This window comes from Lolium rigidum, chromosome 3 (assembly GCF_022539505.1).
Source record: "Lolium rigidum isolate FL_2022 chromosome 3, APGP_CSIRO_Lrig_0.1, whole genome shotgun sequence".
Taxonomy (NCBI): Eukaryota; Viridiplantae; Streptophyta; class Magnoliopsida; order Poales; family Poaceae; genus Lolium; species Lolium rigidum.
Window position 1 is genome coordinate 356,986,380 of NC_061510.1, and position 13,335 is coordinate 356,999,714.

Genomic DNA, 13,335 nt, shown 5'->3' on the forward strand with positions numbered 1-13,335 from the left:
ATTTAATCATCTACTCTGCAAATATACTTCTTTCACCTGTAAATGGCTTTTTCTTTCTGAAAAATTATTTGATTGCAAAGTAGCAACTCACTGTGTGACTTATATTTTTGGGTACCCGAACTGCATTTTAGCCCTCACCTACAGTATATCCATTTTATCGTATGCTACAAACTGAGGTGCATGTGTGGAATTTTAAACTACTTGATTCATGTACAAAATATGAAAGTCTCTGGTTCTGGGTTGCTCACTTTATTCGGCATCTCATGGCAACAATCTATCTCTTTATTCTTTCTGAACTAAGACACTACTTGGAGATTCCGAAAGGTGATATTATGTGCATCAACATATAATCATGTTTCTTTGTTCTTTTGTTTTCTTCAGACATTCAGACTTCACCATCCTTTGCTTTTGCTTTTGCTTTTGCTTTGGCACCTTTAGCCTGCTCTGGTAATAATGTTACATGCACATCACTTTTCTATCAGAGTGCCGTGTTGTTATGTGGGTGGTGGCTTCTTGTATCCTGTGAACTGATGTTATGTGGACTTGAGTATTGGGTTGTGTTGAAATCAGGAACCTGTTTGTAAGCTATTCGAACCTTGTGGTTGCCGTGTGGCTTTATATATAAAGCCGGGCCTATGGCCTTATGTTTAATATGTGATGGTGAGTGCTCATTTGAAAAAAAAAACAATGGTAGTTGTGTTTCCATGCTCTGGTAATAATGTAGACTGAAGCTGCTCAGTTTTTTTTTCAGTACTCCAATATTTTTAGCCAGAAACCAAACTACTCCCTCTGATGCATACTAGTTGTCACAGATTTAGTATTACTTTTTCCTAAATGAGCGACAAACTAATATCGATCGGAGGGAATATAAGACTCAGTATGTAGTTATGTACTATGTAGCTTAGAGCCAGGAAAAGTGCAATACCATGTATTTGTTCTGTAATCTTTTAAATGATGTGTTTCCAAATCTGATGATAGACTGTATTATTGCTGGCCCTCCTCTTTTCTTGTATAGTTAAGAACGAGGCCTATATGTGTACGCGAATCTGCACCCAATCAATATATTGTGTGTTGCATCCTATTCTACACTTCTAACTAAAAAATTGTCGATTGTTCACTCTTTAAGTGCTTTGAGAAGAGGCAAACATCCTTACGTTAATAAGGAGGGTCAAACTTGTTCATGAACAACGAAATGAGGTTGTACTTGGTAGATGAAATTATATTTAGGTAATTTAGGAGTAGTTGTCTGTTTAACACTCAGCAAATGACTTATTTGCCGAGTCCCAAACTAAAAACACTCGTAAACAGGCGTATACTCAGCAAAAAATGGTTTTTGGTAGTACGTATATGGTAAACTGCAATATATGAAAATGAGGGGTGATCCTCAGTCCATACGTACTAGAGAAAGAGCAAAAGATGGCCAGAAACTAGTGAATGAGGTTGTACTTGGTAGATGAAGTTATTTAGGAAACCTTACAAAAGAGTTACATAAATAGGAACACACAAGAATAAGTTTTCACTTACTTTGTATATAAGGCAATAATGCTACACCTACATAAAAAACCTACGGGAACAAGCTACGGCCTGACGTGGAGTACGATCTCAAAACATCCTTTCGCTCGGTTGCGTGAAATCAGAACAAAATGGCCACACACGAAAAAGGAAGTGCCCAACAATTACGTAAGGAATAAACAGAAAATCCCGCATATAAGGCATTCAAGTATTTGTACTTGTTACAATATGTTTTTTCCTTCCTATTTAGAGAGAGACATCTACCAAACCTAGAGAATAGGAGAAGAGTGTTCTTGAGAGTCGAGAGAGGGGGCAGCGAGGGAAATGATTTCCATAATATAGGGTCTCTTTAGATTGTAAGAATTTCATATGACTTTTGTAAGATTGCAATCCTTAGGGTTTTTGTTTCTATGGATTGTCTTAAGATCAAAAGAATTGTGGTAACAAAATTCCTATGTACTGGATTTCTATGCCTTAATTTCATAGGAGTTTTAGCATGCACTGCCCTTTTTTATACTCAAGTGTGTAGGATTGAGACAACTTTTTCTGTGTTTTTCTCATGTTCCATCCAAGCGACTATTCATGTGTTTACCAGTGTTTTACAATCCTCTTTTTTGCACACAATCCTATGATGTTTACATATTTTTTCTTATTACTGCGTTTTCAATCTTTCAATCCAAAGATACACATAAATTGAAATAATTTCATCATGATAGAATCTCTAATTAAACACAACGTCATTCATCCTCTGAACACGATAGAACATGGGACATACTGCCGCCGGTACACCAACTAATCTAACATGCGCTGACATCAAGGAATTTTGAGGCAAAGAGGTGCCATTACTACGGTAGCATCTCTTTCTATGGTGGAGTTTGGAGTTTGGTAGTTCCTTTCAACTTTCGGCAACGATCTGAGCTCATAGACTCTGAAGAGACTGAAAAAGGATCATGTTTGAAAGTTTAGCGCAACACTAGCACGGTACCTTTTTTTTGCAGGGGCATGAACACGGTAATGCTGACCTTCACTTTTAGTATACGGAGTAGTACAATTTGTTTTGTTATTTGAATTTGCTCCCTGATTATTAGACTATGCGGTGTGGGTTTCGCTTTCAGTGAAAATGGAATTGTGTCACCACATATTGATCCAAAATATACTGGATTATGCTAATCTGTCGTTCAAAATATACTATAGGGTACAAGTAAGTTTTAAGGGTGTTAAGTAAGTCCTAATGGTATAAAAAGTGTGTTTATTTCGTCAGTATAAAAAATGGCTCCGAGCAAATTCTGCTATGATCCGCATACATAGCGGATTCAGCACCCCCTGTAGGCCGAGTGTCAGTTGGCGGCAAAACATCACCACGACCGTTAGTAAGAAATATTTGAAATTATCACAATAAATGTATTTATTTACTACCACTCTTTTGCACGACCCTTCCCTCCTCTCTTTCTCTCACCTTTGGTGTTCTATCCCTCTTCTCCGCTCCAAGTCTCTCTCTTTCTGTCCTTGATCGTATTCAAAAAGCGTGAATTATCCAATGCTATAGCAACAACACTGTCGTTTATATTTCTCTTGTCGTCACAGCAAAATAAAAGGAAGCTACATGTCAAACAATGCTGCTCACAAAATCATAAAATCGAATAAAACCACATCTTTCGGGGGGGAGATGGATCATCGGTTGGGAACAAAACATGATTTAGGCAACTGCCACTACATGCCTGCCAGTGTAACTAAGAAATAATTCAAAAATAGTCATCATAAATGTTTTCCTCCATTCTCTTATTTACTATCCTCCTTTTCATAAATCATCTATCTCTTTCTTCCCTTTGGTGATATGTCCTTCTCCTCTGTTCCACCTCTGATGCTCTCTCGTTTTAGTTTCCTTTACACCCAACCTAATGTCTTCTCCCCGCCCTCATGCCTTTGATGGAAAGGCGGGAAAAAGGGTACTTCAACAATGCTCGGTGAAAATGCGGCCATGTCGGTCGCCTCTACCTTGTAGATTGCCCCAAAACATGTTGACCCTTGGTCTAGTGGTAGTGGTCAATCCACCACACACACACACATAGGTTGGTGTTAATTCAGCCATGATATATAGGACATGACTTAATAATATGCACCGGAATACTTTCATACAATTGGGAAGCTCCCGATACATGTATAGGAACTTCAACATTTTTCTGTGCACTATCTGAACTTTTTGCCGGTGTATTCCTGAAAGCGAGAATTATCCAATACCGCGGCGGCGCCATCTCATATTTCTTGTCGCCACAGAAAAAGGAAAGGAAAACGCTGGCAGCAGCACAAAGCTCCTCCGCCTCGCGAAGCCGCAAAAGCCATTAAAACCGCACCAGCTGGAAGCGGCGCCACAGAGACGCGCTCCGCTCAACCCACGCCGTCGCACGAACTCCTCGCCCAACTCCCAGCCTCGATTCCTTCCACCGCCATGGAGAAGGCGCTCGTGGAGCGGCTCGAGGCCGCGGTGGCGCGCCTCGAGGCCGCCGCCGCCGCCGGGCCGTCCGGCGCCTCGCTCTCCGCTACGCCGCGGGACCTCGAGGGCGTCCCGGCGGCGTCGGATCCGGCGATCGTGGCCTACGACGAGTTCGTCGACCAAGCCTTCGGCCGCCTCAACGCCGCGGCCGAGAAGATCGGCGGCAAGGTGCTCGAGGCCACCAAAGTCCTCGCCGAGGCCTTCGCAGTCGCCAAGGACCTCCTCGTCCGGGCCAAGCAGCTCCAGGTACGGCTCACGCGCTCTTCGCCTCCCTCGATCCGGTCGCTTCGGCTGTGCTCGGCGCCTAGATCTCCGTCTGTTTTGGTAATCTAAAGCGTGTCTGGGGTAGAGTTATGCAAAGGTTAGAATTTTAGGATTTGGTTGATCGGGACGTCTGGGGCTGAGCTCATTCTGTTGGAATGGCTTCTCTAAACAGTAATTCAGCATAGGAATACAGGATCCCGCGATGTACAAGCAGTACAGATTTATCGGCAATGCATTAGCACATGAAGCAAAGTTAGCTTGGCGCTTGTTGGATCTGGAAAATGCGAATCCTGTTCTTACTTCACTGATCATTTTTTTTTTTTGGGGTTTTGCAGAAACCTGCATCAATGGCCAGTGTGCAGGATTTCTTTAAGCCTCTGAATGATGCTTGTGCAAAAGCAGCTGCTATGACTGAAGGAAGGAGGCCTGACTACTTCAACCATATGAAGAGTGTTGCCGACAGTCTCGCTGCCTTGGCTTGGGTGGCCTTCTTAGGAAAAGATATGGGTTAGTGAAATTTCTTTGTAGGCTTCTATGTTGAGTCACGTCAAGGTTATACAAGTTAAACCCCTGATTTCCTTTTATTCTTCCTCTCTGTAAGGCATGAGTTTCCCAACTGCACATGTTGAAGAAAGTTGGCAGATGGCGGAGTTCTACAATAACAAGGTATATGCCTTTCCTATTATGCCATTTTTTTCAATTTTGTTCCGCTTTACATGCGGTATTTGTACTTATTACTACTGCTGTTGGATTAGCGAACAATGCTTAGGTTTTGTTTCCTTTTGGGAAAGGTCTACAATAGATTAATGGGATGTAGTAATAACACACCGACTAGCATCCTTTTTTGTTCGAGCAAACACCCCATTTAGCATTTATGTTTGTCCCATTACTAGCTCCTAGACAACCTTGTTTTCAAAGCCATTTTCATCTGGAGAAATGGAACCCTACGAGCATCAAAAGCAGTACCTGTTAGGACAATTGAGATAAGCTTGTAAGGTGCTATTTCCATGAATGAGTGAGGAAGACGAGCAGAGGAAGCGACAAGGTCAACCTGGCTATCATCATATTCGTGGAAGGGAATTTCAGGGACTATTGCTTTTTTTGACAATTTATCTATTGTTCATGTTTTAAATGAGCTTTTTAGGGTAAGTTTCAAATGATCTAATACTATAAAATGGCCTACAAGACTACAACAATAGCGTAAAGTTCATAATAATAATATAATAACAATGGTTTTCTTCCTAAACTACAACGAAGATTCCCTATCTTTTATATATTCGTTAATCCAAGTATATGCTAATTTCAAAGCAGTTCATCATGTTCTGCCTGCATTGTCTTGTCATATTGATTAAAGTTCATACAATTTTCTCAAAAAAGAGTAATTTATGTAGTGCATCACATTGCAATGCCATTACAAATCCAGCTGAAAGTTTCCATGAAACCATGAAACCAAATTCATATTTATATAGTTTTATATGGTTCATGATGCTTATACACCATTTTTCTCGTAGGTTCTTGTTGAGTACAGGAACAAAGATGCTGACCATGTTGAGTGGGCTAAAGCTTTGAAGGAGCTCTACATCCCAGGCTTGCGGGATTATGTAAAAAAGTATTACCCTCTTGGGCCTGTCTGGGGTGCTGCTGGAAGTGCACCTGCTGTCCAACCAAAGGCTGCTGCTCCAACACCTAAAGCGCCGGCGGTTAAGGGCCCCCCTCCACCAGCTCCACCTTCAGCTCCTCTTTTTAGCGCAGATAAAACTCCAAAATCTTCACAGCCTAAACAAGGAATGTCAGCTGTCTTCCAAGAGATTAGTGCGGGCAAAGCTGTTACTACAGGTAGATGAAAGCACCTGCTTTGTCTATGGCAGAGGATTTGTTTTTCTCTTTCACAAATGAATAGCAGACATACGAGGCCCTGTCTTTTCTGTGCAGGATTGCGAAAGGTTACTGATGACATGAAGACTAAAAACCGTGCTGACAGAAGTGGTGTTGTTAATAGTACTGCTGCTGCTCCTGCTCCCGAGAAGACTTCTCGTGCAGGATCATTTGCCTTCAAGTCTGCACCCCCAAAACTGGAGCTTCAGATGGGTCGCAAGTGAGTTTTGACCATAGTTAAGAAAATTGTCACAATATCGACATCGAGCATATATTATCTAGGATGTTAGTACAGGTTGCCACTGGTACATGCAGGCCCAACAATGTAAAATAATCATCAAGGCCTTGTGTTTGATTATTTGGGTTAGAGAGCGGGCACATAAGGTGCAAGAATGTTATTTGGGCATGGTTGATAGGGAAGCTAAAAGTGAGATGGATCTATAGTCCTGGACGGTTACATGTTAGGTGAATGTATGTGTGTGTTAGGTTTGTAGCATACAATTAGATCGATTAATGATTTTAACTAAGAAAAAGAGCCATTATGATGAAGCAACAAATAGCTTTCATGGTGTAAGAAAAAAAGATCACCTTGCACAGATAATTAAATGCGATATATAAAAAAAATATTACAAAGAGAATTAGAAAAGCACATGGAATTAAGTTTGAACTAAGGACGAGATACAATTTTTTAACACAGAATATAGTCCCATCTGATGTGCAAGGAGGCAATTTCCTATGATGAATTAATTTTCTTAACAGATATGGTAATTTTAAAACTAATCCAACAGGGAGGAACCCGAATTGTGCCATTTTAAATAGGTAGATCCCACCCGGGTGAGATGCCTGAAATTTGCCCCTGACAGGATTCGAACTATGGTCAGCAGCTATGCACCACTGTGACCAAGCCACTAGACTATTGCCTAGCTCTAAGTTATGGTAATTTTTATATGCTGTTTAGCGGAGTTTCCATCATTTAATGAGTAGGATAATATTGTCATTCTGGAAAAATGAAAACTTGTCTCTTTACAGTTCATTATTCTATTTTGTATTCTCTCTGAATTTAGAAAAATGGCAGATGGGTGGTCGAAAATCAAGTTGGTAAAAAGGACCTTGCTATTGATGATTGTGATTCGAAACAGTCGGTCTATGTGTATGGATGCAAGGATGCCGTCCTTCAAGTAAATGGTAATGTCTATGAGTATATTTACTTTGGATATTTTGCATTTCTGTTTAAGCTTTTGCTATATGTAAAAAAAAAACATTTTGCAGGTAAAGTTAACAATATCACTGTCGACAAATGCACCAAATTTGGAATCGTTTTCAAGGTTAGCGAACACCTTTCTTGGACAAGAGGACATCGCCTAATTAGTATTGTATATATCAAGGCTAAGTTAGTTTACTATGTATTGCAGGATGTCGTAGCAGCTTTTGAGGTTGTCAACTGCAACGGTGTTGAGGTTCAGTGTCAGGTATATTGAATTATTTTGTGAATTTATGTCTATAAATTGAAGTACTCCCTCCGTCCCATGAAACATGTTGGAAGTTTATCTAAATTTAAATATATCTAGACACTAGATATGTCTAGATACGCCCGAATTTAGTCAAAGTTCCGACATATTTCACAGGACGGAGGGAGTATTTAATTCAGTCTCAGTACTACTCTTCCCACTCTAAAAGTATCACTTTACATGCTGGTCAAACCGTTTGAACCTTGACCCTCATATGTTTGTAGTAGCAAGTTTGAGCACGACGAAATGATGTAATATTACCTGTCTTTCAAATTCTGCTAAACAGTATTTTCATAGACATTCAAATATGTATGTCAACCAATTGTCGGTCAAAATTGCGCATTAAATATCAAAAGATAAAACTTTGGACTGGAGAGATCAATCTGTGACAGAGATGAAGCCATTTCATTTATGTAGAAAACTTATTTCGTTTCAAGACTGCTGTACTTGAAAAGAAGATGTTTCATTTAGTGCAAAGATAACAGGAATTACGCAATACAGCAGCTTATTGGAATCTCCAATTTGCAGATATCTCCTTTTTTTATCTAGTTATTCTTAGATAATCTAACAAGAAAACTTTTTTCTTGCTATTATCCTTTACTGACAAAGGTATCTGGTGTTTTAGATGTTCTTTTTCTGGGATTGTTTTCCACATTGTTCTCTGTTTTTCATTTTCTTGTTATCCGTTTCCTAGGAAGTTCATTGTAACACTTGTTGCACTTCTAACTGATATAATTTCTGTCTTATGTGCATTCCCTTTTCTTTGTCCGCTATGTGCTTTGGCTTCTTGACATGAGATTTGATTGCCTCTTACTTGCTTGAGTCTTTTGTTATGAAAATTTATTTTTCGCATGGTGGTGACGGCAACCTTGCTTATTTGAACTCCTGGGTTCATGTTTCCCGTTTTAGATCATCCTCAATTTATGATTATGAAGTTAATAGGCTCAAGTGTTCGGTAGTTGCTAATTTCAAAGTACCATTGGAAATTTGGAGACCCAGACCCCACAAGTCCTCGGTTGCATGTTATTTTATTTACTCCTTATTTGCTATAGTACTGAGTAGTTTTCTCAATCACTCTGCACTCTATTTAACTGCAATCCATATAAACTCACTATATTGGATGCAACTTTTGTTGATTCTGTTACTTATAGTGTCATGAAGGACTAAATGTATCGTCTTTTTACCTGTAGGGTACTGCACCAACCATATCAATCGACAACTCATCTGGGTGTCAGTTATACCTGAGCAAAGATTCCCTGGGAGCTTCTATTACTTCGGCTAAATCAAGTGAAATGAATGTATTGGTTCCTAGCGGCGTCACTGATGGTGACTGGGTAAGATGTCATTTCGTGTGTGATTTGCTACCAAACGCAGTAGTGCTATGAGTAGCCTAGAGCCTGTTCCATGAGCAGGCGGGTTATAGGTTGATGGACGCGTAATCCCATTGTTAGAATTAACTTAACCACTTGCACCTAACTTGGGTTCTTATACTGCAGGTGGAGCATGCGTTGCCTCAGCAGTACATCCACACTTTCAAGGACGGACAGTTCATCACCTCACCGGTTTCTCACTCTGGCGCATAAATCTGATGATGTATTTTTTGTGTGTTGTTGTTTGGTTGGTTGATGCTGCCTGTCTTGTTTTTTAAGATGGTGGTATGCTGAGAGTTGTAGAGCTATACTTGACTTCTTATGAAGCATTAGGTGTTGCGTGCAGATTGTTGTTTCTGTTGTCCTTGCCCAGTGCCCAGTGTGTGCGGGTTGTATGTTGTGCTTACACATGGTTGGTGTATTTGTATGCCAGCGAGCAACTTTGTGTATCTTTCAGCTGGTCATTCTTTTTACAACATGATTGTCAGTTTGTCATTGCACTGTATGCGTCTCTTTGATGTGATTGACTGTTACCTCAACGTCTTGAGGCTGCCTGCTGCTCTGGAAATGGTATTCCTTGCACATCCACATCGTATATGAGTTGAACTTTTGTTTGACAATGCGAAGACACAGATTGGCATAACATGATTTTGCCTCAAGCCCTCAATACACTTCACAGAAATTGCAGAACTGAAGTAAAAGATCAGACCAACAAAGCCATAAACCCGAAACATGCAAAAAGATGGAGCGCCGAGAAAGTGCGGGACGATTCAGCAGCACTACGAGTGTGACGAGAAGACGCTGCCGCCGCGCCCGGCTGCACTGGAGGGGTCGGAGTCACCTGCACCAGTTGGAAGCGACAGCTCCGTCGTAAGTTCTCTAAGCAAGAAACTTTAAACAAAGCACAGATCACACGGTGTGATCAAAAGTGAAAACCCACCTGCGGCGTCGCCGGCGGCACCTTCTGTGCTGGCGTCGGCGCCGGTGCGGGGGCCAAGCCCGCGGTGCCGTTCCTCATCAGCCCCGTGGGGTACGTCTCGGTGAGCGTGGTCTGGAACAGCCCGAACGACTTCTCCGACGCCTTCCCGGGCTTGAGGTCCTCGTCGTACACGGCGAAGAGGTACGTGTCCACCGACTTCCCCGGCATCCGCGGCGTCCCCACCATGGACCGCAGGTGCGACACGAGGCCGGACACGAACGCGCGCGCGTTCTCCACCGACGCGCCGGCCTCGTCGGCGCCGCCGCTGTGCGGCCACCCGGTCTCCGCCACCACGACCTCCACGTCCTTGTACCCCTTGGCGTCCAGCGCGGCGCGCACGGCGTCCACCTGCGCGTCGAACATGCTGGTGTACGTGAGCCCCGACCCGGCGTCCGGCCGGCCGGCGTTGGGCTGGAAGAGGCAGAAGGCGAGCGTGTCCGGCCGCGGGTCGTCCTGGTACGCGAAGTACGGGTACGGGTTGACGAGGAACGGCGAGCCGGTCTTGCTGAGGAAGGCCAGGAGCGGGTCGAGCGCGGCGGCCAGCGCCGGCTTGAACGTCCCCGACGAGGGCGGGTCGGAGGAGGCCAGCACGTCCATGGCGTTCACGGTGGAGACCTTGATGCTGGAGTTGGGCGGCAGCGCGTCGTACACGTTCTGCAGCGCGGGGACCAGCTGCGCGGCCAGCGTGGCGTCGTCGGCGAAGAGCACCTCGTTGCCGACGGAGATGCCGTTGATGGCCGGGGAGGAGGTGGAAGGGAGGTGGGAGGCCACCCATGCCGCGGCGGCCGACGGCGAGGACGCGAAGTTGGGGATGTCGCCGTTGGCTGCGCCGAGGAGGAGGGAGATGCCCGTGCCCGCGAAAGCGGTGACGACGGCCGGGTCGGTGCGGTAGAGGCGCACTTTGCCGATGGTCGTGGACTTGAGGAGGCGCGCCGTCGATGACGGCGGCGGCAGGTTGTCGGCCACGTCGCCGTAGTTGATACCGATGAAGGACTGCGGCGCTGCACGGGCGCAAACGTGTCTCGGCGTTAAGGAGTACACAAGACCAGTTGACAAAATGCACTCAAGGGTTGCTCAGCAACTGCAACTGCAACTTCAAGTAGTAAACTTTTACAGAACAGTAAATTTGTGAAGAGCAAAGGAAATTCTGCAGAATTCAAATGAAATGTGTACTCCAACGGTACAAGTCACCGTCACATGATGACATGACGAGCGAATACGATTTTATCACTGAGTACTCATGCATTATTGGATCATCTCTCTTTCTGTTGTAGTTTGCGCGGCTGAGAAGACTCCAACAGAACTGACACGGCTCATTTCATTGTCAATTTGTCACCCGCATTCTTTCTGAAAACAGAACCATGTCGACAAGGAAGGAGGATCGACATCGCAAAAGCAAGGATGGAAGAAACAACACCACTTTCGGCTGAAGAATTCCGAAAGCTACGTAAACCATGATCAGGCCTCATCTACTCCACTCCACCGCGAATTATTTACTCTATGTACTCCTTACTTTTCGAATAGCAGGAATGAAGAAAGGAATCAAATATGTGGGCATGTGCTGCTCGGTTCAAATCTCAAGAAAACGGAATAATAGAGATACGGAGAAGCTTCCAAAGTCCAAACACCTCAACGGCAAGAACAGAACTGAGATACGCACACTTGACCGACAGAACCGACGATCAAAGAAGAGACTCCGTACGTACCTGCAGAAGGGACATGGGCGAGCAGCAAGAACCCCAGGAGGAGGAGAGGAAGAAGGAGAGGCCGCCTGCTCCTCCGCGCCATCGCCGCTCCGGCCATGTCGATCGAGCTCCGGTTACTTCTGTCTGCCGCTTCCCTTATGGAGCTCTCGATTCGCTTCCTTGCTTCCGGCAGGCTGCAGCTTAACTAGTACTCCTGCCGCTTACTAAGGTTGTCCCCGGACGACGATGAGTTGCTTAGCGAGGAGGAGAAAGAAGGACACGGTGGGCTCTCTCCCTCTCCCCCTCCTTCTCTTTCTCGCGCAATTTTATTGCTGGCAAAAGCAGCCAGAGGGCGACCAAGCAAAGCGCTAAATCCCCTCTCTCAGGCCGCTCCTACAGTACGAAAATAAGATAAAGCTCCGGCCGGTTAGCTGCTTCGAGTCGAGGAAGGAAGCTGCAGAATTTGAATGAACGACTTTGGTGGCTAAATTCGAAGGGAGGTGGCCCAGGGACGCTGGGATCTGACGGCAGGTGTTGCCGCGTGGGAAGCATCGTCGGAGCATCTCCACCTGCCCGATACATTTTAAATATAAAAAGTATTTTTTTTTGGTTCGTTTGTATCAAGTTGCGGACACAAAATTAGCCGTGACATGCCCATCGTTCATTTGGGTCGGAACCTTCCAGCTGCCCGACGTATTTTTTATATATAGATATTTTCATGGATAGGAAATGTAATTTATATAGATTAAAGAACAGGAAATATTAAAAAAAGGCCGAGATCCAGGCCTATTCTAGTGGCTATCTCCGTCGTCCTTCGTGAGGTCCACGATCTCCGGTATCGTCCACGGCTAGCGGCGGAGGAGGAGGAAAGGGCGGTGCAGCCGGTGGCTGCTGCGTCCAAGGACAGATGGGATCCGAGGACAGCAGTGGATACGCTCTTGGTGGAGGCGCGGGCCACTAGTCCCTTGACGCTAGAGGTGGGGGCGCAGGCCACTGGTCCCATGGCGCTAGAGGTGGAGGCGACAACATGCGCGAGGCGTCCATGACCTCCCATAGAACCTCCTCCTCGGACTGGCCTAGAGGCATGAACGCCGCAACATAACACATCGGTGCTTGCGGTGGAGGCAGCGACGGTTGCTCTCGCGAGGCCCTCATGGCCTCCTCCTCGTCCACGTCTTTCGGCATGAGGGGAAGATGGTACACCTAACCATCCTCCTTGGCTTTCTCCTTGAGGTGGCTGAGGTATTCCTCGGTGTCGTCCCGCTCCTCCTCTCCGGGGGTTTGGTCGTAGACGGCACGTGGCAGCCTCCTCGTCCTCGTCGTTGTCCTCCTCTTCCTTCACCAGCGCGAGCGAAGCGACGTAGTTGAACTCGTCGTCATCGAGGAACATCGATCGGTACCTCGGATCCCATTGAAGATCCCGAATGAGTCCTACAATGGTGAGTTGATGTCGTATGCGGGGTTGGAGAGGAGTTCGGGTGGCAACAAGTCCCGGTGTTGGACTATTTATTGCCTACTCTCCCAACCCCGCCACGACACCGACAACATGGGAACGCGCTGGTGGCTAAGGAGCCAGCCACCGGGGAGGTGGACATCATTCCACCCTGATGCGCACAGCGTGTGGCTGCGGTAGAGGGCCCGGGCCGGTCGG

At 45.1% G+C, this 13,335-nt stretch overlaps 2 protein-coding genes across 2 annotated transcripts; one reads left to right on the top strand and one right to left on the bottom strand.

Annotated features, from left to right (window-relative positions):
* The first annotated feature begins 3,943 nt into the window (after positions 1 to 3,943).
* LOC124704111 (cyclase-associated protein 1-like) lies at positions 3,944 to 9,515 on the top strand. The gene is made up of 10 exons (XM_047236351.1): positions 3,944 to 4,249; positions 4,603 to 4,774; positions 4,869 to 4,933; positions 5,779 to 6,103; positions 6,200 to 6,362; positions 7,218 to 7,327; positions 7,412 to 7,467; positions 7,555 to 7,611; positions 8,841 to 8,984; positions 9,147 to 9,515. Exons 1-10 carry the CDS (start codon positions 3,959 to 3,961, stop codon positions 9,231 to 9,233), a joined length of 1,470 nt encoding a protein of 489 aa, XP_047092307.1. The 5' UTR covers positions 3,944 to 3,958; the 3' UTR covers positions 9,234 to 9,515.
* A 102-nt stretch (positions 9,516 to 9,617) lies between these two features.
* Positions 9,618 to 12,138, bottom strand: LOC124700366 (glucan endo-1,3-beta-glucosidase 7-like). Its single transcript, XM_047232507.1, has 3 exons — positions 11,706 to 12,138; positions 9,961 to 11,000; positions 9,618 to 9,861 (listed from the first exon to the last, which is right to left on the bottom strand). Exons 1-3 carry the CDS (start codon positions 11,800 to 11,802, stop codon positions 9,724 to 9,726), a joined length of 1,275 nt encoding a protein of 424 aa, XP_047088463.1. The 5' UTR covers positions 11,803 to 12,138; the 3' UTR covers positions 9,618 to 9,723.
* Positions 12,139 to 13,335: the final 1,197 nt, after the last annotated feature.

Excerpts from the sequence above, each read along its gene's own strand:
- LOC124700366 (XM_047232507.1), bottom strand. The coding sequence starts at position 11,802 with ATGGCCGGAGCGGCGATGGCGCGGAGGAGCAGGCGGCCTCTCCTTCTT. Across the intron at positions 11,001-11,705 it reads CGCCCATGTCCCTTCTGCAG|CGCCGCAGTCCTTCATCGGT; the intron begins GTACGTACGGAG and ends GCGCCCGTGCAG. Across the intron at positions 9,862-9,960 it reads TGCCGCCGGCGACGCCGCAG|GTGACTCCGACCCCTCCAGT; the intron begins GTGGGTTTTCAC and ends CAACTGGTGCAG.
- LOC124704111 (XM_047236351.1), top strand. The coding sequence starts at position 3,959 with ATGGAGAAGGCGCTCGTGGAGCGGCTCGAGGCCGCGGTGGCGCGCCTC. Across the intron at positions 6,104-6,199 it reads GGGCAAAGCTGTTACTACAG|GATTGCGAAAGGTTACTGAT; the intron begins GTAGATGAAAGC and ends TTTTCTGTGCAG. Across the intron at positions 8,985-9,146 it reads GCGTCACTGATGGTGACTGG|GTGGAGCATGCGTTGCCTCA; the intron begins GTAAGATGTCAT and ends CTTATACTGCAG.